Source organism: Pempheris klunzingeri, chromosome 16 (genome assembly GCF_042242105.1).
Source record: "Pempheris klunzingeri isolate RE-2024b chromosome 16, fPemKlu1.hap1, whole genome shotgun sequence".
NCBI classification, from domain to species: domain Eukaryota; kingdom Metazoa; phylum Chordata; class Actinopteri; order Acropomatiformes; family Pempheridae; genus Pempheris; species Pempheris klunzingeri.
The window spans coordinates 7,068,695-7,094,145 of NC_092027.1; the positions used below are offsets into that span (position 1 = coordinate 7,068,695).

The 25,451-nt window shown below is 40.4% G+C and overlaps 1 protein-coding gene across 1 annotated transcript in view; it reads left to right on the top strand.

Annotated features, from left to right (window-relative positions):
• samd12 (sterile alpha motif domain containing 12) overlaps positions 1–25,451 on the top strand; it is an 89,727-nt gene that overhangs the window by 10,233 nt on the left and 54,043 nt on the right. Inside the window, exons 2-3 of the mRNA XM_070846129.1 lie at positions 6,503–6,711; positions 15,843–15,972. Coding sequence (XP_070702230.1) covers positions 6,503–6,711; positions 15,843–15,972 — 339 coding nt within the window. The remainder of the gene's footprint in view (positions 1–6,502; positions 6,712–15,842; positions 15,973–25,451) is intronic.

Consider the following 25,451-nt stretch of genomic DNA (forward strand, 5'->3'; position numbering starts at 1 on the left):
AAGATATTCTAATTAGTACTTTTGTAAGCGTGTAACAAGGATCTGACTGTGTCTTCTGTCCCCTGCTGATGGAGATACTCTTTCCAAGGTCCTCAGGCGCACTCTCTTCACTCATTTACACACACTTTTCACATTTTTTCTCATTTGGAGAGCAGAGGGTGCACTCACTTGACACCCCACGTAGATTTGCTAGGTTTGCTCACTTTCTCAGAGCAGACTGGGTGTGAGTCTGCAATGCTTGCCGTGTTGGGAAGGCAGTTTCGCAGTTTGCGTGTGCACCTTTCTCTGTGTGCACACACAGGGTCGCGAACAAGTGCATGTAAATCATTGTGGATGCATGCTAATTTGTGCATATGCCTGTGCATTCATGAGTGTGTGTGAGCTGACTGGAGAGAGATGACAGATGGAGGAAGCTGACAGCTCTGTGAAAAATCTGTGCCAGTCCACACGTTCGTTCCTGAACTGCTTAGTTATTTTCAGCATTGGACTGATTTCTGATTCAGCTCTGAGCCACTGTTAACATATAAAAAGGGTAACAGCTGCGTGGACGGCTGACTGAAATGTCATTTTGCCTGGATCCTGCCAGTTTTGGTGCCAGACCACCTCTTCAAATTCCCCAGAGTGTCTGTTGGCACAGTTGGTTTGGGAATGAATGCGCCCACATCCTTCCTGTCCTGTGTACATGCCTGTTAGTGGACTGTGATCAGCTTCACCTTTTTTGCTAAACGTCCTGGAAGCAGGCAAACGAACAAAGGACTCATAGCTGCAGTGCAGAGTTGGTACAATCTCCACAGTAATCTGGCCTGGCTTACCCTGGCCTCTATCTCCAGGCTTTGTTTCTGGGTCATACAGTTGATTCTATTCACAAACAATTCATTCTGCTCCACTTTGAGAGTCAGCCAAAGAGAAAGAGATCACTATAAGCCTGAGCGCCCACACAGAGCAAACTTCACTTTTGATTATGGACCCACTAGTGGTTTCACTTTGAACCAGCTCGGGCTGTGAAACACAGGCTGTGCAGTTAACGCAGAGAAACGGCGCTTGGCTTTTCCCATTGACCCAGTTTAAAACATGCATTTTCTATCAACTGGTTATCTGCCATAGGTGCAATTTAATGGGGAGATGAGGAGACACATCTGCCCAAATAATTTTATATAGATAGTATTTTGCCTTTCTATTAACTCTATTTAGTGTTTTGTTAAAATAATTCACTCAGTGATCTGACCGACTGGAACCTCACAACTAAAAGCTTTTAAAAATGTCGTCAAGGACTCAGGGAAAGTGACAGACATGCTTCACTATTTTTTCACATTATAGACTTAATGATGTGTCAGTTAATTAATTAAAAATAGTCTGCAGATTAATTGATGAAAATAATCATCAGTTTGCACCACTAGAGAAAGAAAGAAGAGCAAATAGAAGAGGAATTTGACCTAAATCATTATATAATTAACTAAATCATTATATAATTTTTAAAAAACTGTCCGTGAGGTGAAAAAGTCTAAAACGTCTGCAAGCTGCAATTTTTTCATTCCATTTGTGAACATGGCTCAGACTAAGATGATGTAGATAAGATGGAGAATTTGTAATAATGTGAGTAATGAGAGTCATTCTTCATTTATTTTGATGAACATTATGATCCAAGTGATGTGCCATATTCACTGTTCTCTGGTTGAGAGTCGACGTATCTTACAATTTCCTGCTAGCTGCGGACATTTTACTTTGGATCAGAACGATGCAGATTGGAACCAATAAATGTGGATGGGGAAAGTAAAAGAGCAGTGCTTGGCCCTCCCACCTCCACTGAAATTCCCTTGAGCAAGGCCCTTAACCCCCCCCGAGTGCTCCAGGGGAGCGGCTCAGTGGGAAAAGGATCAGTCTGTAGTTTTACTGGGAAGCTCTCAGGAGTGGGTTTGTGTAACTGTAGGTGTGAACACGACCTTCGTCAAAAAGAAAACAGAACATGTCAACAAAGCAAAGAAAAAAACTCCACAGTCAGCGTTCTTTGGGTTGAGAGCTGATGTAGCACAGACCGTCTGAAAGCTGGTTAAGATGCAGTCTAATTGTGTGTGGATATCCATATGCAGTACGCAACATTCATCTGGTCCGGGATCCCGGTATAATACAAGATAAAAATGATGAAGCCGTACATCCTGATTACGCAGATGTGCACAGTGTTCACGTCAGCTGGTATTTTTCAAATTCGACTGGTTGGTAATGACTTCTTGTGCGAAACCATGTATGGCAATTAAGAGAGACAGCATTATGTAAGACTATTTCAACTCTTTATTAATCATCCTCTCAGTAACCGGAATGCATTTGGCCATGCAGGGATGGCACTATTCTTTTCCACTTCCATGTGTGCTCCATTCATTTTCTCCCCTCATTTCACCCCGTTCTACTGAATCTCATTGAGAGAAAGAAAAAAAAAAAAAAATGGAGGGAGAAAGGAGGCAGACATCCTCTCGCATCTATCTCCATTCTCTTGTGATGCCTCCACGGCGCATGTCAGAGAGGAGAGAGGGAAGAATGTAATAGTGCTATTTATAGTAACTGTTGCTGTTAAAAAAAAAAAAAAAAGAGAGAGGGGGTGAGGAGAAAAAAAAAGAAACTTGTGTCTCCCCTCCCTCTATCCACCCACCCTTTAAAGGATAGAGAGAAATACAACTGTCCTCCCTCTGTGTGCTCTGTTCCTCCACTTCTCCAACCCCTCTCATCATCTTGTCATGCAGGTATCCGTCTATCCCTTTAGTCTGCCTGTGCCATTGTTTGGATGCTTTTAGCGGAGGATGTATAATTCATTTCTCCGCCAGAGCTGTTGCATACCAGTCATGAATTGAGGCAGCGAGAGGGAGCAATGCTTCGTGCCACGCATCTCAAGTTGGCTTTGTTTAAAGAATGGCCCGCTCATGTATATTCTGCCTGTGTTTTATAAAAGGGGGCATCTCAACGCCCCCGTTACTTATCAGGGACCCTGACAGAGCAGGTTTGCAGCCGTGCCATGTTTGCGATGTTACTGACTTTATAAACGGCGCGCTGTGATCCGTCCGTCCATAATTAAACCTGTTAGTCAGTGTTATTCCGCTAAAGGCTCTTTGATTCTGGAAAACAGAGTTCATCGACTTTCATCAGTTCTGTTTAGCTTTTGGTGGAAGAAGTATTGAGATGTTTCACGCAGGTAAAAGCACCAGTAAAACACTATCTGACAGGTAAAAGTCCTGCATTTAAAGCCTTATTTAAGTAGAAGTATAATCAATAAAATGTACCAAATGTGAGTAAAAGTGCTCATTCTGCTGTAAAATGACTGTTTATATTACATTATTAGATTGTTACTGATGCATCAGTGCATAAGTGGCTGGTCGAGGAGGGGCTTTTGTTAAGTTTTACATTAACTACATACAGTTCAGTCTTTAAGCCCAGTGGTTCCCAACCTGTAGCTCGAGACCCCCCCAGTGTGTCCCAAGATAAAACTGAGTGGTCATGAGATGATTAATGGGGCAGGAAAGGATAAACAATTAACTTCTGCTACTCTGTATTCATTCCATTACTTTTCTTTTTTTATTTGTTTTGTGGCTTTTGGACAATGTTTCCTCTTTGAGACTCAAACAGAATTTAAATGAAACAGTCTTTTTTTTTTTTTTTATTTCTTCAGTGGAATCACTAACAACTCATAGACGTCTGAAACAAGCAGACACTGTTCTAAGAGCTCACAGGCCAAATAGATTGAACACCACTGGTTTAATCTTTTGTATTTTCATTTGCCATTAAGTCAAATCTTGATCTTGATGAAAAATAATAAGTACATTTTCTCTGTCAAATAAATAGAGGAGTAAAAATTGCAATATTTCCCTTGTTAAAATGTATTGGAGCACATGTATAAAGCAAGATAAACTATAAAATGTAAATATACTTTCCACCGTTTTCCCATTTTGTATTGCTCTATATTTCTATTGTATTTCCATTCTTACAGTTTGTGACTTGCAATGAATTCAGAAGCATAAAATCCTACATCTTCATTTTGAGTCAATCACCAGAAACCTGTGCAGGGTTCAGTATAACAAATACTCTCGTGTCCCCAGAGTAATCAATCATACTATAGAGAAGTGATTCTTTTAAAGAACTGGGCCTGAAACATTTTCAATACAGTTGTGAGAGGAGGGTGTGATTTAAGGTCATGGGGGAGGACGTCTCTCGGAGAGGATTGCTTAATCATGTTGAGTTCCTACTTTGTATTCGAGATGTACAGCATGCCTCAGCCAGAGGAGGAGGACAGGGCCACCTACCACAGCGCTCACACTCCTGCTCCTATTATGTAGACTGGCAGCACAGATGATGTTGCTGCTGCTGTTGTTTTGTTCCAATAATTCTGAACTGTGTCAGAGTTGTTGTAATTGCTGGGCGACAGTGGCCTGACATAAGTCCCTAATTGGCTGTTTTCCTGGGCTTGCTGGGCCTGCCAGCAAACAGACTCAAGTTTTTGTTTGGCCGATACACAGCTGTCATCTTTTTAATCGCGGCCAACACCAACTTGTCCATCAGGGACATCAGTGAAACTCATTTATTTATTCATCGTATGCATTTACACAATTCATTCCCTTTGTTATGGTTCACTAATGTCTGTTATTGTGTTCTCTGTGTATTTTTTTCTTGCAGATCTTCTGTTCTGTTTTTTTTTTTTTTTTTGTCTTTTTTTTCAAGTTCATTCTTGCTCTCTTTAGACCATTCAGGAAATCAGAATGCGCAGGGCTTTGAAAAAACATCGCTCTGACCTTTTTTAATTTGCAGCTGCAGCAGAAGCCGAAGCAGCCTTCAGGTGTGATGAAAAGCGTCTTTGGCTCCGCATAAAGGAGCCGCCGGTGTTTTTAGAACAAGTGGGCAGATTGCATGATGACAAATGGCCTATTTCAGTGACACCTCACAACTCACTGCTAGCTGTCGCCTCTGCGCCTGCATCACCGGCTGATGAGACTAAAATAGTGCCGGAGCCTGACACTTTCTATGGGAAACAAACTAAAAATAATCACTTCATGGAGGATATGGCAAAGTAGTGCAATACAAGTTTGTAAGAAGGAATATAAGCCCTGTGCTGATATGTGACTCTTGTCCTTCAGCTCCTAAAAGCTCCAATCTATTGAGTCCATTGAACCAAAATCATCTTTACATGGATAGCAAGTGATTCAGTGGATTTAAGGCTAATCTTTTATTTTCAAGTCGTCTGCTTGAGATTTGAACTTGACTGCCAGTTTTTGCCCGAGTTTTATATGAATTCATCTCTATAACGATGTTGATCTCTCAAGGCCTCGTTTACTTGCTGTTATTTTGCTGCATTTTTATTTATTTATTATTCTTACAAAACATGAAAGCTATTCACTACAGGGGTGCTTCTTTCTAGCTCAAAATGAAACCTGCCGCTGTGGCGCTCAGTTATCAGTCTTTTGTAACGATGGCACAAGGTCGAGAACTCCATTAGGCAAGTTAAACATCCACAAAATCTATGCAAACATGCTGCGTTTAATTTGTTTTTGTGTATTCCTCTTTTGATATGTGTGCATGTCTGGTGTTGAGTCGAGCTGGGTCCCAATTCCAAACTGAATGCTAATTTAGGCTTCTGAATCAAAATGTGTTGACACTGAAAAGGTGACAAAACTCCCATAGATGGTAGCATGCATACTAAAGTCATTTGGTTTTTGAGTGTGATGCTGGTGGACACTATTGTCACACATTGCAATGCACAACAGAAAAGGAAACTCATGACACACTGCAAACAAAACACATGAGCCTCAAAGTAAGCTTTGGACAAACATTTAGCTTTCTCTGTGTGATCTATGGCCAACGGGCTGCTCTTGAGCTAAACTTAGATTGTCTCACTTCAACAAAGAGAGAATAATGGGAAATATTCAAATGTAGCTTTACAGTAACACAAGTAGAGGAGCGGCATAAAGCCAGCAAACTGATTCTTAATTTCTGCCTCATGTTTTCTAATAGCAGTAGCTACTGGTCACTGTCTTTATGTGTTAAATACGTTTAGCTCTTGTGAAGCAGTGTGCCGTGTTACAGACTGACAGAACTGAGACTGGGCTACGATGGCTGGTCACCTCCCATGTGTCAATATCTGCCGCCATCTAGTGGAATTCCTGCAGTACAGCATTCAGTGTGGGAGGACTGTGTGTTTCAACATGCGCACAGATGGAAACATCATCAGGAGACCTGCAAACATGAAATGACAGCTGGAAATCGCCTTAAATAAGAGATCTGTTTAAAGTCTATTTGGGATGCTATTAAGCAGATCATCTGGTGCAATTTTGGAAGCCAGAAGCACTGAAAAACATTTATACTTAATAATTTCTATAGTAAAGTACAAATTGAATACATTACCACCACAAGTGATTAGAGTTTAATGCATGATACATAAAAGCTATACCTATTAAGCACTAATTTAGTCGTACTTTCAGAAACACGTAACCATCACTCATCCAGTCTTTTTTTTTTTTTTGCCACCCAGCTGTTCACTGCAACCTGAGCCAGAATGGCATTGACCACCAGATGTGCCCAGAGGACGTGACGTCACAGCTGGAGGAAGAGGAGGAGTCGGTGGACGCGGGGGCTGTGCTGCTGGACGACGACAGCCCAACTTACCAGGACATCAGCCCCCCCATGTACCAGCGGCGTTCGCCGCCACACCGCTCTGTCTCCGAGTCTGAGCTCACACGGGTAAGAGACGTCCGAAAGCACCATACGCAGAAAAAGTGTTGTTATCAATGTTGGTTTAGTCCACACTCATCACAAATGACTTAACATGTTTTGATATCCAGCGTAGCCTGCTCTAAATTCTTAATAAGCACTTTCTTAACTTCATCTTTCAAATCATCCTGATCTCTGTATTAGTCTAAAAGACACCATTTCAGGATTGTTTGGTTTTTCTACAAGCGTCCCTCAGCCATGGTGTCTTGTGATGTGGCCACATGTGGATACTAGTTACTTTGCAGGTTGAAATGATAGAAATTGCAAAATATAATCAGGAAATATATTCAGATGCATCATTATTATTACTATTAATTTAATTAAGTAACCCAGCTTTATACAAAGTAGTTAAAATTAGTCCCACCTTTACCAGCCACACCATTAAAGTAATGCTTTCACATCAATGCATCACTTATATAATGTATTTATTATTCTTCTGCATGCTCCAAGTGAATTTTATTGATAAGACTTTTGTTCTCCTGTTCAAGTTAAGTGTTTGAATGCAGGACGGTGTATTCCTCCATTGTTGTGTTGGTATTTTTACTTAAGTAAAAGATCTCAGTACTTCTTCCACCACTGTGTGACATAGATACATATAATATATAAGCACTAATTAATTTAGTTATTTAATGTAGCCACATGGGGACAGCAGAACAAGCTGTGAGCTGTCAGAATAGAATTGTTAGCAAACAGTTGGCTGTTTACACATCCAACAGATTTGGAGTTGTGTTTCTGGCCATTTGACGTGGGAAAATATGTGGCTCTTTAGCTGGTGAACATAATGGTGAGCATTCAGCAGCGAGTCACTATTTTAAGAAGATTGAAGAATTGCTGTCACAATACAAACACAACACTTGGTGAAGGCAGATGACTCTCAGTCATGTGGACTTCCCAGCTTCATTAAATAGATACACCAACGCCTCCTCGTGATAGTTGTGTCGACCAAATTCATAAAATCAGAATATACAGGGAACGTCTTTGGTTTTAGTTTTGTAAGTTTCCATTAGTTTTCGTCTCTTTCTGAAGTTTAGTTTTCATTGTTTTCATTTTTTCACACCTAATTAAGATTTTACTTAAGTTTGATTATATATAATAATCTGTTCTTTGGTTTATAACCAAAGTACCTACAAAGCTAATCATATCATAACCAAGCTAGGCACTATACTAGCTGTCTGACGCTAATGCCTAGCTAGTCATGTTTCCATATCAATGACACTCAATGACAAGGAATTATTATTAATGTCCTGGTTGCACTGTTGTGGTTTCATTGCTTGGTACTGAATCGATTGTATTTATGGTCAGATTACAGTTTGTGTGCAAAAACAACCCTGTACTACAATCTGAGTGCTTGCCACACACGAAACAAATCAGCCACCCACTTAAATAGAATAATCCCCTATGTTCCACGCATCTTCCTCTTCAGCACAAACAAAGAATTTAACAGGGAATAAACAAGGAAAGACAAGCTGTTGTTCCGGGCTGTGTTTCAACTCTTCCTCTGTGTTTCTGATAATAGATCAAAGGCTCCATCATCAGCAATGCAGAATAAATGCCTTGCTTCCTCTCCAGAAATAGACTGTGTTTGGGGCAGTGGGAGGAGACAGGAGTGATCGCTCCTGACACGCACACACTCTCGTATTCTCTTTTCTCTGTGTGAAATCTGTGGTAATCAGCTGTCAATCAAAACAAGTGGAGCCTTTAAGATACCAGACAGACAGCCAAGCCTGAGTTCAATTAGAGCAAACACACATATACAGGGCCTTTATACACACGCACACACACACACACACACACACACACACACACACACACGCACACACACACTTAGAGACAGTGAAGATGTCTCTGTTCTTTCTACATTGTGTGGAAACTGTTTATATGTTAATATGTGGTGATTCACAGTATCTGGCATCATCATGTAGTTTTTATATCACGGCATCATTCTGTTTGAAGCAGCAGCTACTGTGAGTCTGACTCGCATTAGAGAGCTGGAGGACGGTGTGCATTAGCTGAAATCACTGAAGTGGTTAAGTGTTCAGGCTCAATGTTGTGTCTCTGGATTGCAGTTAAGTATGAATTTGTCTCTTTGGGGGAAATCCAATAGATCAAGTGCAAAAAGACTATAATTACATAGAATGGCAATCTGTTCTATCATGTAACCCAGCCGTCGGCCAGTGTATTTATTGATAGGATTTGAGCTTAATTATTGTAAGAGCTATATGGGAGGTTTGCAGCATTAGATATATTAACTTCACTGTTAACAATTAAAGTCCACAGCAGTTTGAGCGTCTACAGCTTCAGTAATATCATGTAGTGAAAAGGACCATGTGAGCTGGGTGTAATTTTGACAGAGATATAAATCATATTCTTCCAATTTGATTGGAAATCCTAACACATACCACCTCCTCTGATGTTGTTTTAATAGCTACCTTGGTTTACCAGCTAACCTCATTACATTTAATTGGATAAAGCTCTGATGTGCTCCCAAGTTGAAGATAAATCCTTAAAAACATTATTTTTTTGACAAATACTTGGCATTTACAAGGAGCAGCAATTAGAATAGTTAAGCCATGGACACGCTACAGGAACTTGGAAATGTCTGCGTCTGTAAACATTGTTTTTACCATAACAATGTACCCAATGTAGAAATGATGTAGTATTTCTAACCGTGTGAGTGCCTGAGGGTGCAAAGACAAATTCAGATAAGCATTAAGGTTCATCACATTTCTATGGCTGATTTGTGATTAATGAGGTAAATTAATTTGTGTAGCAGTCATAGAGCTGAATGGTGATAAGAGTTGATACATTACTTTAAGGAATAGAAACAAAACAGTAATTAAAATACAGTGTAAAATTGCCAAAATAAAACTCCAGCAACGTTGTCCTGCTTTTGACCTCTTTTCCCGACTTTTTCCCGTCTCCATGCACCCTGGAGGTAGGTGAAGTTGCACTAGAAATGAGCACCAATGTGATCATTAACAGTAACAACAATAAGTGCACAAGATTTCTGACCTTGAAAAGACGTTTGATGTCAGCTGTCAGTTCTTGAAAGTTTTCAAACCTCAGTGCTTTTAAGGTTTGATGCCCAGCCCTATGTATAATTCAAAAAGTTTGCTCCGCTCACTGGTGGGAAAGTCAATATGTTGTCAGGGCTGAAGAAGAGGTAATTAAAGCTCATTCACCTGCTTTTCATGTGGAGCCTTGTAATGATCTCTCAATTAGCCTATAGTGTGTACCTGTAGAAACGTACACTATACTGCAGGTTATTTCAGTTCACCACACAGCCGTGTTAATTTTTGAATATTAGATGGAAGCTGGATCCTGCACCCGGCTGGATTTGTAATCGAGCCAAGGTTTAGCCATAGATTAAACATTAGGCGTAAAACAGCCATTTAGACTTGGCTGATGGCTGTAACATCCATAGCAAATCAGCTCATCTCAGCTGTAATCAATACAGAGCCCAAGGTGAATATATCTTGTTTGGTGTTAACACACTCTGCAATGCTTTATGGATTCTGCTGAATCCCAAGGTCAGGGACTGTGAAGGGGCCTTGTGTACTTTCTTTGATGTGCCAGAGTAAAGTTGGCAGTGCCTGTTAACAGAGGCTCCTTATGAAGGCTTATTAATTTATCCAGCATAGCGTGTTATTCGCTGTCCACGCGCACACACACACACACACACACACACAGACAGACATATCTCTGTTTCATCCCTATTCCTGTATGTAACAGATTAATTAATACAGGGAATTTTCATCTCCTGCCAGCTCTGGTGGAAAGAAATAGAGCGTGGCAGAGAGAAAGGAACGTGAGAGAGAGCATGCCAGAGCTGTTAATTAGCTGTGCAGTGGAGATAGGGCAGACGACACAGGGCTCCGTGTCTCAAACAGCCATTTACTCAGTCAACATGACACTAATGGCAGTGGCTCTCCTCCTCTCAGCGCTTTTCTGTCCAGTCACACTCAGGAAGTGGTTGCAGTGTTCGGCTGCGACACTAGAGGGTAGTATGTAACAGTGAATGTGAGTTGTGTAATGTAAGCATGTTCGGTATAAAGGGAAAGGATCACAGTCTCAATGCAACCTTGCAGTTTTTCTGGTGGTATTAAAAATGAATCAAATAAATTGGAAAAAAAAAGTAAGAAGAATCAGACTGCAGTACTTCAAATGTACCAACTGACAAGTCGGAGTAAGATTTATAATATGGACACAGTTATACTGTATGTTAATACTTTATTTATAGATATATTATATCTATTAAATGGTTTATAACACACTATAATGTAATTGTAAGTAGGTATAAGGTCGTTTAAGGGTTTATTCATTGTAACTTTAACTCCTACTGTGAATCATCTTTAACTGGATGCTTGTATATGAAGAGATGATGACTGATATTATAACAGTTATATAAAATATGGCTTCATACCAGAAGCTATACTCATTGAAAATACTGTGCGTGTGTTAACACTTGTTCTTATCTGTTATGTTGTGATATAAACAATTGGTTATATGTTCATAGATTAGTCATAAATGCTCGATAGGAGGGTTAAAGTAAAGTGTCACCACTGTATGCTGCATAGTTCGTTATGCATCTGATGTCTATGTGACTTCAACTATCAGTATCCCATGCACCGCATCACTGTGCTATGCTTTCTCCATTTATTACTCGCAGAAATTCTCCTGCGTCCCCGCCCCTCAGATCTTCAGATCCTCAGATTTAGGATTGTCTTTTAAAATCAAACTTCTTATGAGTAGATGTTGTAAGAACATAGTAATACTGCTTTTGTCAAACTTTCTCTAATCGGGAGATTATGTATAAAAGTTCAAGTTTCTCACTGTTAATGATAGATGTGTTCATTTGTCCTAATATTTCCTAATTGACAACATAGGTGTGTAGAATGGCCCTTCCTTTAATTCAGATAGTAGACCTCATGATGCTCACCTCTCTTGCCCTTGAAATACATCTGAAAAGCAATATTTGTAATATCTACCTCACTCACCATCGCCTCATAAAAGATACATGACACCTCTTTGAAACTGAGCTAGTTTTACTTCATATATGTAGGAACTGAGCTTGTCCACTTTTTTCACTGCTATGCTTTTGCAGTCTGACGTCTCGTATTGTTGTGTTTTTCAAAACCTGATTGGACAATGAATTGGGATTGCACTGTTTTGAACACAGCCATTTTTCATCCAGCAAACAATATTGTTCCTAATGAAGGCTGCGAGACAGCCGTAATGGTTCTGAACAAAAGTAACAACTCTTGTGCTGTCAAAGAACTATTGAATATTTGTTTTGCCCTTTGTATGCATTTGCTCAATAGATGAACTCTGGCCGCTTCTTTTGTCTGGGGAAATATCTCGGGTTGAGGTTCAATTTGAGATATTTCTGGGAGGCAAACACAGCTCTGAAAAACACTGAAATCTATTTGATATTGTCTTCGTGAGCAGTTTAACACTGAATACAGTACATTATTAACAAAATGATGTCATTTATTGTGTTAATTGCTGCTGTAGTTAACATTTTTAATTGAGTGTAAAGCCATTCGACCCCGCAATCAGACTAACAATCTGGGAGCCAAAATGAAAATCACCACACAAGGGGGTTTTTCCTCAGAAACAACACACACAACACGTCTGCCAAATCCACTCACAGTCACATGGTGTTTGTCTCTGGAATTCCTTTCAGTGCTTTCAATCCACAGCTCTTTTTGTATTCCAATACTGTCTTCACAAAGGGGCCATGTGATTGCCTCTTGATTAATTTAGCTGGGTACATTCATATTGGATCTTTAAATGCTTATCAGTGTTGGCGCGATTACATGCTTCATTATGTAAGTAATAGTTTTCCACTGTGGTCGTTAATGTGTGGATGTTTATTCCACACTCTGGTTCGTGTTAGGGTTGTGCGATTCCCCATTGGCTTTATTCCTCATCTTTTAATTTTTGCGGTTGTCCTTGCTCTGTTGCTAAGGTAACATGAAGAATACAGGGAGCTGCACTGGGCTTTCAGTTATCAATTAAAGCCAAGGACAGTGCAACACTCAATGCATGTTGGCACACATGGCAATTGGATGGTGCGTGTGTGTGAATGACTGCGCTGAATGTGTGTAGACATTGTATTCATTTTTTATTTTTTTTTATTCAGTGTGGGTGTTGCCTGGGCTGCACATGTGGATATACGTGTGTGTGTGTGTGTGTGTGTGTGTGTGTGTGCCTTCTCCCAGATGTATTGCAGTTAGAAATAAAGCAGGCTTCTCCTCTCACCCCTGTGCTGTCACTCAAATCTCTAATTGGCCCAGAGTCTCTTGAACACAGCTCTTTGAGCATGATTGTACTCCTGTTTTCTTCTGTCTGCTGTTTTTCTCTCCGCCCTTTGGCTCTGTTGGCTGGCTGGCTGGCTGGCAGGCAGGCAGGAAGGCACCGGCTCACCTATTGTACCGGCCCCGGGAGCACAGCTATGGGCTAAATCAGAGCAGAATGTAAAACACAGATGGCCATTGACTCACAAATGGGTTCATGGAAAATGAGAGAGACTCCTGTGTCAGATTCTGCAGAGTCCACTGTGGAGCACCGGCTTTTTTATACTCTGCCGCTTTATTTCTCTGCCTCATCTGTCAGTCCAGCCACCCTCCACACTCCCAGCCTCCTCTCCTCTTCTCTCATACTAGTTCTACTCACCCAAACTCTCTTTTCTCACGTGCTTTCAATGCACACACACTCGGCACACACTCCTCTCCTTCTTCCTTGCACTCTGTCCCTCACTCTTTCTCCATCCAGGCCTCCCTCTCTCATTTGTCGCCTCAGGCTCGTAGTCAGGGTTAATTAGCAGTGAGTTGAGCTGTGTTTAATGGTTAATGTGGTTTCTTCCTGCTGTACCATTCCCTCCCCTCCCTGCAGATTCAGCATCTATTCACGCAGGCTGCCAAGCAATCGCATTAAGAGCAGCAGTGGCCTCGCCTACCTGCCTACCTGCTTGCTTTCGCTGTCTGTCACTTTGCCTACCTGCAGGGGATATAGACCACATGCCAAAGCCAGCATATATATCTCCCCCAATTTCTCTTTCTCTCTGGAATGCTAGATATAGAGTGAGTGGGAAGGAGCGGTGGATAGATACAGAGATGGAGAGTGTGAGGCAGTGCCGTATAATAGGAAACAGGTGCGAGAGAGGAAGATGGGAAAGATGAGAGCTACAATATGTGGGGAGAGGAAGGGAGAAAGACAATGTGATAGATCTGACAGGGACCGAGCGAGATTGAATGGGGAGGAGGGATGAGAGATGGGGGGAAGAAGCAAGGAGAAATGCTGCCAGTACCTGTTATTTTGCTCTGTCTGGGTGGAGAAGAGACGGGCTTCCATTGCTATGCCACACCACACAGCAGCCAGAAAGCAGGCTGAAGTGGAGGGGAGTGAATGTGAAATTTTAATCACCTCTCTCTGTTTGTAATTTTAGTAGCCCCTCAATCAAAATCAAAAGCACTGCCAGCACTTTCAAGAGCGATTCTTTGGCAGGCTACTGCCTGTTGAAGTATTTAAACTAGAATGGCATCTTGCAGCCAGAGTACAGTGTAATGCAGGTATGTGCACGCGTGTATCTGTGTACTTCTACATGCAATCTAAATCTCGTACTTTCATGCAGTTGGACGAAAGCTTCATTCCCTGTCCACTGTGGTAACTGCATTACGAGAGTTGTTGACCACTTGCGTTGCTATAGAGTAATACTTTGATTAGCTTGTCCCATGTGTTGTTAGTTTCTAAAGCTCTTCCAGCATGTACATATCACACGTAAGACACATGCACAGAACAAGTGTGTGTGTGGGGGGGGTGTCACACACTTTGCTGCCAACTTCAAGTGTCAGTGATGCATAGCGACAGGAATTTGGTGGCGTTTACCTCTTTTTCATGCATCGCTTCATCTTTTAAGTCAAAACCTCCAGTTATTCTCTGCTTCTAGCTCCTTATATTTGAGGATTTGCCACTGTTATCCGTATTACACCATTTTGAAACTGAATCTCTTTGATTTTTGGACTATTGGTCGAACAAAACAAGACACTTGAACGCTGGCTCCCCTCGGGCTCTGGGATATTGCCTCTATTCACTAGTCACTATTTTTGGAATAGCAAAGCACAAAACCAGGAAACAAATCCCACAGAATAGGAGCAGTGTACTGGATTTGGCCTCCTCCTCATTTGCCACAGCGCTAGTCTTATTGTGTTGGGGGAAAAAAAGTTAAACTAGAACATTTTGTGGTAGCAACATGCTGTTTAAGGTAGCAATCTGTAAATAATGCAAATTTCAAAACATGCCAAAAAGGCTTTTTTCTAAGACAAGAAAATTCATTTAACATACTTATCAGGTCTTAAGCATACAGTGTCATTCGGGGAGAAAAACTGAATATATACAAAACATTTATTTATGATTAAATTGGTCTATTGGGACTATTGGTCCATATTATTCTTTTTGTCTTCCTTGCTTTCGTTCAAAGTAACTCTGCCTGTTACTGTCAACATTTTCAGGACAGCTATCTTGTAGGTTGTGTCCTTTTGAGTAAGAGCAACCATATTTCAAGCAGTCAATCAAACTGTAAAGTGTGAGCGTGGAAGTCATATGTTTTGACAGATAGTGAATAAATGGCGTTTTGTGACTTAGACCCCATACAAGACTAATAAAATCATAAAAATGTCTTCCAAGCCTCTGATTGTATAAACGTAGAGTTATAGGTCTTATTTTTACTTTAAAAGATTAATACTTTATTGGACCTTGAGGGAAAATATCTCGCATCAGCCAGTAAATATTATATGACAAAATCAGCCAGGTGGAAGGCCGAGCCATATAAAGTTGTCACGTGACTGCAACAACGGTGTGCAGTCCTGACATCTAGGCTCTGAGCAACGTGTGAAAGTGGTCGTCCACCGCAATGTCCCCAGGCTTTAATAAGACATGTACATACATAAGGGATCTCTAAATAACAACAACAGAGCCACAGTGCAGCGATCTTGTAAAACCGCCTCAGCACACGTGTAAGTGTGTCGATTCTGAAATTAAAATATAAGCAGCATAACAGATTTTGGAATGCTTCTGAATATCTTTTGGTTTCTCCTCAGCCAGGATATGTGAAGCTGTCCAAGCCGGTGGCCCTGTGGACCCAACCGGACGTGTGCAAATGGCTGAAGAAACACTGTCCCAATCAGCACCAGATCTACAGCGACTCCTTCAAACAGCACGACATCACAGGTACTATGTCGCACTTGCACTGACCTGCAAAGTGGCTGTGACGAAAGACAGACTTCCAGCATCCATTTATTCTGCAGTTTAACTGTTCTTTGAAGTTACCCGACAAATGACTACACAAAGTGAAGGTCAATAATCACTCTGCTTCGTCAAGTGTTTTGTCTTGTCGTGTTAATTTCATGACATTGGTACAAAAGCATCAAACTCTGGAAAAAGAAAACACTTCCAAAACTGAAGTGTTTCGTCTTCAGGTCAAGTGCACAGTGAAAACTTGGCTCAGCTCTCTCTTAAAACATTTCTCATTTTTCATCTCGATGAAGCCAGATCTCATTCATAACATTCCAGGTGCGCCCTGCACCCACTGTCTGCCACCTGCAGCCGTGCCACCCGGCCTACCCGTCTGTCCATCCCTCCCTTCCCACTGTCGGTGTGTTACCACTGACAACAGTTTCCACGTCAATCATTTCCCTAACAAGGCTGCTCAAGGTCACCCCAGCGCTTACGACACTCCGGTCCGCATAGTAACAGACGACCGTTAATTGCCATGCACTCTGCCTCTCAGAGCACGACGGATCACATTAATATGTTTATTTGTTGCTGTCGAGGACCTCCTCGACTCGGTGACTGTCTGGCAGGATAAATCGCTTGGCGGCCATGATGAGCGGCGTAATGACTCAAGCTCCAGTTTTACCCTTTGATGCGGTTTGACTGTCATATGTTTGCATGGAGGGTTTTGAGATTTAGCATCCTCTGTTTAATGGTCTGAAAATATGAATCTCGGTGCTTTGCAGCTCACGTTGCACATATATCCCATCAGCAGCATAGATGTCCAGGACATAACCCACAGTTCATTGCATGTTTGCTGAACCGCTGCTGCACTTTGGATTCATCTTCTTCAAGTAGAAGCTTTTTGCAAAATGCTTTTTTTTGTTTTCTTCTTATTCAAGGTACAGTACAAGCTCCGTGGCAATGACTTGTCACTTGTGAAAGACATATTGTTTTTTACAATTTATTCATTTAAGTCTCATGTGGAAAATACATTATTCACGGTAGTAATTGAGATTAAGTACAAAACATATACATGAAAAGGTATTACACTGAAACACTCCTTATCGCCTCCATGTAGTGTTGGTTTCTACATAAAAGAGAAATCATGACAAGTGCAGCCATCCAGTCATTCACTTGGTAGAAATTTCTCACGAGGTCCATATCTGATTAATCTACCTTTTTAAGATTAAACATCTCAGTGTTCCTGGCAAGCCTAATGCATTCAGTTATAGCCTGTAGATAAATTATAGTTTCTTTTATTAGTCTCACAGTGATTAAAACATTAGAACTTGGCTTCCTAATGGTGTCTTAACTTAATTACCCTTGTTTATTATTAAAGTCTAATGATTTTTTACAGGATCATACAAGAGAGGAAAGGGTTAACAAATATGTATTCACACTGATGCACATGCAGTACACACACAGACTTTCCTACTGGCACAATTAGGCGATAATGACATGCGCAAAACCTGCAAGTAATTCAGTTTGTCTTCACATCGGGCATTAATTAACAGAACCCAATTAAAACAGGCCAAGCCACACCAATTGGGCTCACAAGGCAATTTGCATCCCAATCAATCTTTGAAATAATATGCAGATATTTTTCTGTTCCTACACCCTATTAGAATAAACAAGAGGGAAACAAATGATGAATGGAATATTGTTGTGGAAAACAATCATGCGTAGACAAACAAACAGTGAGTATGAATATATTTATAAGTGCGCCTATTTTTTTTTTGTTTCGGTGTGCTTGTCAAACACTACCTCCAACACTTTAAAATTGGAATGTGTGTGTTCGTGTGTGCATAGTTGCGTGAATAGGCCTGATTTTTGGTTTTCAGAACATTGGATTCTCCAGACCATGGCGCTTCTTTACTGTGTTTTCCATCCAATCCATCCGTAACCAAATACTCAACCCTCTTTTCAGCTGCCAGCGGTACTCACTCTCACTTGTCTTGGCAATGCAGTCATCCCTTCATAAAGTAGCAAATCAATAAGCGGTCTCTATTCCAGATCATAATTCAAACAGGCATTTGTGTCCTCCCCCCTTTGACATAAAACAGCGGCGAGGGAAATGCATTTTACTGCATATCAGGGCTGGTGCAACATTTTTTAACGAACGACTTCAGTATGCAGCAGCTGCCTCCCTGCTAGGCTCCTGTAACCTCAGCCAAAGAAATCAATGTTTCCCATCCTCCCTCCAGCCTATACTGCCAAGAAACCCTTTCCCTCCCTCAATCTTCACCTCCCACCCCCAACAGAGACAGCGGCGAATTTGACTTTAACACCCAGCTGCCATTAAAAATGCATTAAAGCATATTAAGGCATAATTACATATTAGTCCCTAATCCGTTGTAATTACAGGGACGAAGCTCTTCTGGTGACAGAGTGGCTTGGTACGATAAATTAGTTAAACACACAATTTCCGATACCTTAGATGTAATCGGCGCAAAAGGTGTGATGGCATAGGCAAAGGGTGGAGGGTGGAGGGGGGGTGAGTCAATATTAAGTTATGTTTTCTGCCACATTGTGAAAATTCAGAGCCTCTCAAAAGGCAAAGACCGAATTAGATGCTGACTGCAGGAGCAGGTTTAGAAACTTCTGAATAGGTTCTTACCAATAACAATCTGTATACTATTGATAGTTATATTGTTCATAAATAAATGCCAAATTAACAACTTGAAATATTGTAATATACAATGATATTAGTAGACATAGAAGGCCTTGGACTCCTTTGACATAGGAGCGAGACACACAAGCAAATGCAAACAAGACACTAAACAAAATGTGAAAATTCTGTAAGTTTGAGAAAAATAGAGCAGTGCATTGCGAATAGGGACTCACTCCTGTCATCCATTGGTTAGACTGTTTTTCTTCACTCAGGAATACTCAGACAAATGAATATCCAGCCTTGTGATATCCTTTGATGTATGGTGTCATAAGACCTTACTTTGAATAATTAATAGCTTGTAATATTAGTGGTTCAATGAGGGGTGGCCTGTACACAGCAGCTCACACTTCAGCTCCCACTTCAGTTCTTTTAAAGGTCTGCGTTCAGCTTCAGCTTCCCTCTGGTTTGCGGATCCATCATCTCTCCACTTTGAAAATAACAGCAGCCTGTGTAGCTCCAGCCGTGATCTCCTCGTCCACTGGAAGGACTCACGCTGGGTACAAAATGTACATTTGATGAGCCGCAGAAAAGGATAAAAGGTGACAAACTCTGTTTTAAAAGCAGACGAGGACACCCAGCAACAGGCCTAAACAGCACTTGAGTGATGAGACAATGAATTCTGCCGGCACCACAGTCTGCTGTCATAAAAGCACTGCTGTGTAATAGAGGAACAGGCATATAGTAAACGAGTCAAAGAGACTAACATGGCTGCATAACAACTCACGAGCCACAAAACCGCTCCACCGGTGGTCATTGTTTTGTGTAATTTCCAAAAGATAAATTCAAACAGCTTGCTGCTGATGAGCTGTTTGGGGGACAATTTGGTCCACAGACAGAAGGAATCTTGGTTAATGATGCCATTGGCAAGATGATTATATAGCAAAGTGTAATATAAAATTAATTACTGTTCTGCCAGTTGCATGTTTTGAAATTGCAATCCGTGTTTTTCCATATGGAGCGTTTGGAAGTTAATCTACAGAGAGATGCAGTAGAACAGTTACATAAAGAAAGTGTACTTTGGTTCATTATATAGTTCTTAGTTTGACTGTATACGGATGATAAGCTAACAAAGTACAATAACAATATACAGTATTCCCTGTCTTTCTCCTGCTGTCCACCTCTGTAATGGCACAAAGAAAGAAGAAAAGCCTTGACCTGCCAAACAAGAGAAAAGTGGACTCCTGATATTCAAGTCATTACAGTCCGTGTCCCCAGTGTGCCTGTTGTGATCACAGCAAGAAAATCTGAGATTTAGTCAAAGACAACCTATTTCATCACCACTATGCGGTCATGTGATTACAGTCTCAATCACAGTAATCTTCTCGTGCTGTGCTGAGTACGTCCCACTCACTTTTCACCGCTCCGATTCGGAAGCGGCACTCCAGCTGAGACCAGACAGAGACCTCAGTGAAGCCTGTTGGCACGTGCGGAGTTTACTGTGGGTTTGTGCAGTTTTAACACTCAGGTGCTGTTGCTGCTCGTTGCCACACAGACACTGTAAATAAACGGTGTAGGATATGACAACCAGCTTCCAATTATCTGTGTCCAAATTGCGTTCACAGTTCTAGCTGTGTGTGTTTATAAAGCTCATACACAGGTTGAGATATTTTATTATTTCATGACTTATGATTAGGGCTGGATGGGGTGGTTGAAATCAATTTCATGTCAAATTACTCAAGTTATGTTACCTGAATAATATCTGCTTGGGGATATGTGCTACCGAATTTCGAAAGAAAGGCTGCACTATAAACTGGAGATGTGGAGTCTGAATGAGGGAAGATCATTCATTATGGGAATTGTCAGGCCAGGGTTTATGGAGCTTAACCCATATTAGGGTCTAAAAGTCAGATGATGTATCTATTGCATTGATTTTAACCATTCTTTTTTAATCTGTCTCTTGCAAGTACTTTAATGGAATGGAAGTGCAAAACTTAATAGCCTTTTCATAAGGATACCTTCTGTATATCATCAGTTTTGTTTTCCATTACAACTTGCTAATATAAGTCAAGGGAACGTTATTTGTATAGTCACTGTTCAAACTTAGAGGAAATTGAAATGCATGACAGGATCATGGCGGACTGCTCCAATCGCAGTCCGAGTCATCAGAAAGTCTTTGGTACATTTATTCAAGTACTGTACTCAAGTACAATTTGGAGTACTTCCTCTTTACTGAAGCCTTTTCTCTTCATGTCGCTTTCTACTTCACTACATTTATCTGACAGGCACAGTTACTTGTTACTTTACAAGATATGATGCTGCACCAAAACATTTATCAGTTATGATGTATTGTAATAAATCAAATTACCGTTTACACAAGTGAAACCTTTAGTCGATTAGTCAGTTATAATGATAATTGTTTGTCATTTTTCAAGTAAAAACATTTCATGGTTCCAGCTTCTGAAATGTGAAGATTTCCTTATTTTCACTGATTTTTAATGTATTTCTAATGATTTTGAGGTTTGGACAGAACAAGCATTCTGAAAGAATCAAAGGGCTCTTGTGGGCAGTTGTGAGGACATTTCTCACCATTTTCAGAATGTTTACAAACCAATCAATTGATTAATGGAGAAAATAATCAGCAGATTAACCCATAATGAAAATAATCATTACTTACAGGCCAACACATTATAGTTCTACTTCAGTTCCACCTCAACCAACTACGGCACTAAATCCCTGCTGTTACATGAATGCATGAGGAGGAATAATAACCGAATGATATAATATAGAATAGCACAGGCTATACTATACGTTTACTTTTAATACTTTAAGTGGGTGATTATACCTGCATACTTTTACTTAAATAACACTTTAAGTGCAGGACCTTAACTTATAACAGAATATTTTAACAACGTGGTATTAGTGCTTGGATCCAAATACATCCTTTGCCACTGACAACAAGTCCCATGACAGGACGTTAGCTCTCTGAAATGGCCGCTATCAGTTCTTCCATAATGACCATGGAAAGTCTGTTCAGCTCAGGACATCTAGTTAAACCAAGCAGTGATTCCTGTAATTTATACAGATTCTTGGCGGTTGTTAGCTATGGATAACCAACAGAGGTACTGTATAGAGATAAGCAAACTGAAATAGATCAGTAGTGGTCAAATCAACATGACGCAACTGCTGCCGTGACAAGTGCAGGATCGAGGCAGCTTATTATCTTTGTGTGGGTGTGTATTTGTGAGTCTGTCTCCCTCTCTGGCTGGCGGGACTAGTTTCATTGAGTCTTGTTCTCTCTGGAATCGTAACCGGCCTCCTCTCCGACAGAAATAGCATTAGCATTGGATCACAGGTGCTTAGTGGCTGCAGTAGCCTTTTAGCTGCGAGGCTACAAGCAAATGTGTGACTGTCACCAATTACTTTAAGGATTTCAAGCTGCGCCATATCACAGTGAACACCAGTGAAAGATCTGCCCAGCGCCGCTAGAGTCATATGTTTTTTTCGCTGTCAGTTGAATCCAAAGCTGTTATTCCAGTTTTATTCTTGAGGGAGTTCCTATCACATATGGCAGCAAAAAGTATACTGACTAACCAGCGCTCAACTCTCCCATCACTTGTTATTCTGTCCTTGACAGCATGTAGTGCAGGTTTGAGAGTGCAGTTCACCAGATGCAGCTCAGTGACACTCATCCCTAGAGGACAGACACATGGCCACACAGCTGGATGGGAGATTTCAGAAATACGTGTGACTGGTGTGGAAGATTTACCTGAGGAGACGTAGTTATAGTTAGACGTAGACATTCTTGAACCATATCACCGGCTTTCAAGCTCAGCTGCCAAAATATATCAGGGCTCCACAGTGTGATTTTTGAAGTTAGAGGGAAAGGAGGGTTAATTTGCTGCCTTTGTGCTATTGTCCTTACTCATGGCTGCCGCACATACAGCCATAATTAGCATAACATTTTAGCTCTATGAAGTGGACTCCTGCAGAGTTTGTCTGTTTGTGTATATGCATGTGCATATCAGACCAGCTGGCAAATATTTTCCTGTTTGCACATGCATTTGTATCTGATCGGCCTGTATATGTGTGTGTGTGTTTGCATTAGTGTGTGTGTACAGATACACTTTAAGCTCCCATTCATCAAAGCCATGGTTGACGTGCCAGGCTATAGCTGTAGATTAATCTGCTTCAGCACAACACTGCTGCTTAGTGGCCGCTCATTAATCTAATTCCCAGGGACAATGTGTTTGTGTGTGTACTCACATCAGTGTGTGTGTGTGTAGACATGTGTGCCCATATTTGTTTTGTGTATAAAAATGTGTTCAGTACAATAGAGCTGGTCATACATTTTTTTCAGTATAGTAACAATATACCTCTTCTCTCATAAAATACAGAACCTCTGCTATGAATCAGACAGAGGTGTGCTACAGGTAACCGCCAGAATCAGGGAAATAAGTGAAGGAGAGAAATTTCAATGAAAGCTGTAGCAGCTCATCTTCCTGGCAGATTGGATCCACTTACCTCCATACATAAAGAGGGAAGGAAATGATGTACCTCATTCCAGGGGGGCAGAAAAGTATGGTAGTTGAGAAGCTATCTGAATACAATAGGTAAGGAGCAGTAAGATTGGAGAGGATACTTGAGGCTTGAAAAAAGGCATGGTACAGTATACAGAAATGTAGGTTTGAAGGCATGATGGTAGTTGATTAATTGATCAGTTTTATTGGATAAATTAGAATACAATCTCAATTTAGATGCACCATCCCTCTTATTCACACCATGAGCATCCTGAACATAGTGACTATACCCAGTAAAATAATTTGATTATAAGCCCTGTAAAATCTCATAGACCATAATAAGTTTTAACTGTTGATTGCCCTCAACAGGAAGCCAGTTCAACTCTTAAAAATGGTTTGGCTAATGTGCATTCTTAGACTGAGATTAAGGGCGACCCTCATTAGTTAGTTCTGAACCTTATCTTTTGTTCTTTTAGTTATACCACAGAACCCTGTTATGGAAATATAATCAAAGTGGCATTGAACTAATGATGTAGCTAATGTGCTTGTGGTTTCTTTATCAAGGAACTTGGACATTCTTGCCAGATTGTCTTTTAATGGACCTTCCCAGTTACAGAGAGGGCCATTGACTCACTGGTCATACACTGTTTCAATTCACATCCAAGATAAGTAACAGGATGCTTTTGCTTGTATCTCTGTGTCAGTAAATTCAACATAAAAACTAGATTGGTCCCTAAATTTATACTTTGTTCCCAAGAACAATACATTCAGATTTACCTGGATAGTAAGGATAACTTATTGTCGCATAAGCGACTGCTTATTTTTTGGGGTTTCACGTGATATTGTAACCGTTTCTAAGCACTCTTCGGTCACTCAGAAAGCCTAATCATATGCATACAAGAGTAGGAATAAAAGAATGAATAAACAGGAAGAGGAATAAAGGATATAAAAACAAAGGACCAATTATGAATCCTTGCGGGACACCACAGATAAGGTTTTAGGGCTCTGAGAGCTTACCTCCGACATCAACCATTTGGATTCTACCAGAAAGATATCACTGTATTCATCCATATGTATTAAAGTCTGTGGTTTTTAGTTTATACAGCAATTTCTAAGGAAGGAAGAGCTCTTTCCAGGACTTTTCTCAAAACTCTGGCAGTAAGCAGTAACTCTGGCTTTTTAAATTCCTGGGGGACATTTTATTGAAAAATAATGACGTAAGGGTTGCCCACAACTTTTTTTTGAACCTTTTTTATATTCATCAATCTTTGTCCTAAAGTAAAGCTTCTTGGCCTTGTTGACCATTCTATGCACATTATAGCTAAGATTTATATATTTGATATAAGAATCCAGTGCATTGTTTCTCTTATAATCTTTCATTACTTGATTTCTCAAAGAATGGTGTTTATTTATCAAAGGTTGAGTTCTCTGTTTAATCCTCACCCCCTTTAATGAAGAAATTCTATCTAAAACAGGGGTGTCAAACTCATTTTAGTTCAGGGGCCACATGCAGCCCAGTTTGATCTCCAGTGGGCCGGACCAGTAAAATCACAGCATAATAACCTTTAAATAACGACAGCTCAAAATGTTTCCCTTTGTTTTAGTGCAAAAAAGTACAAGTACATTCTGAAAATGTTCACATTTAATGAACTCTCTTTTTACAAAACATTATGAACGACCTGAAATGTGTCTTCTCTGTAATTTTTACACTTTGCAAAGTCATCCGTATGTTTGACACTCCTGATCTAAAAGCTAAAGGAAAATGCCTCTTTAAAGTATTTGACTCTTAAACCTGTCAGTACCTTCTAAGGGTTCTACTTTTGATAAAATTGTGACATTTAAGTGGGTCCTCATAACTTCCCATGTACAATAAGTTATCAAATGATCTGTTACCATATTAAGATTAATAGCAGTTTGACTCTGATCACTGATTCTGGTAGGTTCACTTATGAATTGTGTAAGACTAAATGTCTTCAGGAACAGTTCACTGTAAAATGGACAATTTTCATTCAAAATATCAGTATTCACATCTCCTAATGAAATTACTTCACAATGAAAATCATCTTACCAGTTACTCTAGTCAGGAGGTCTATATAAAGCCCCAATCAGTATTGATTTACTTTGAATAAGTAAAATGTCAATGCAAACTGCTTCAAGGTTGCAAGGTTTGTCTTTGAATTGAATTTCTTTATCTGACTTCATAGTTTTCCATCCACTTGTTTTTTGCACATTTCCCATTTCTTTTTGTTTTGGTTAACAGAGAGTCTGATATGGAGAAAATGACACTGAAGACGCGATAAATGACT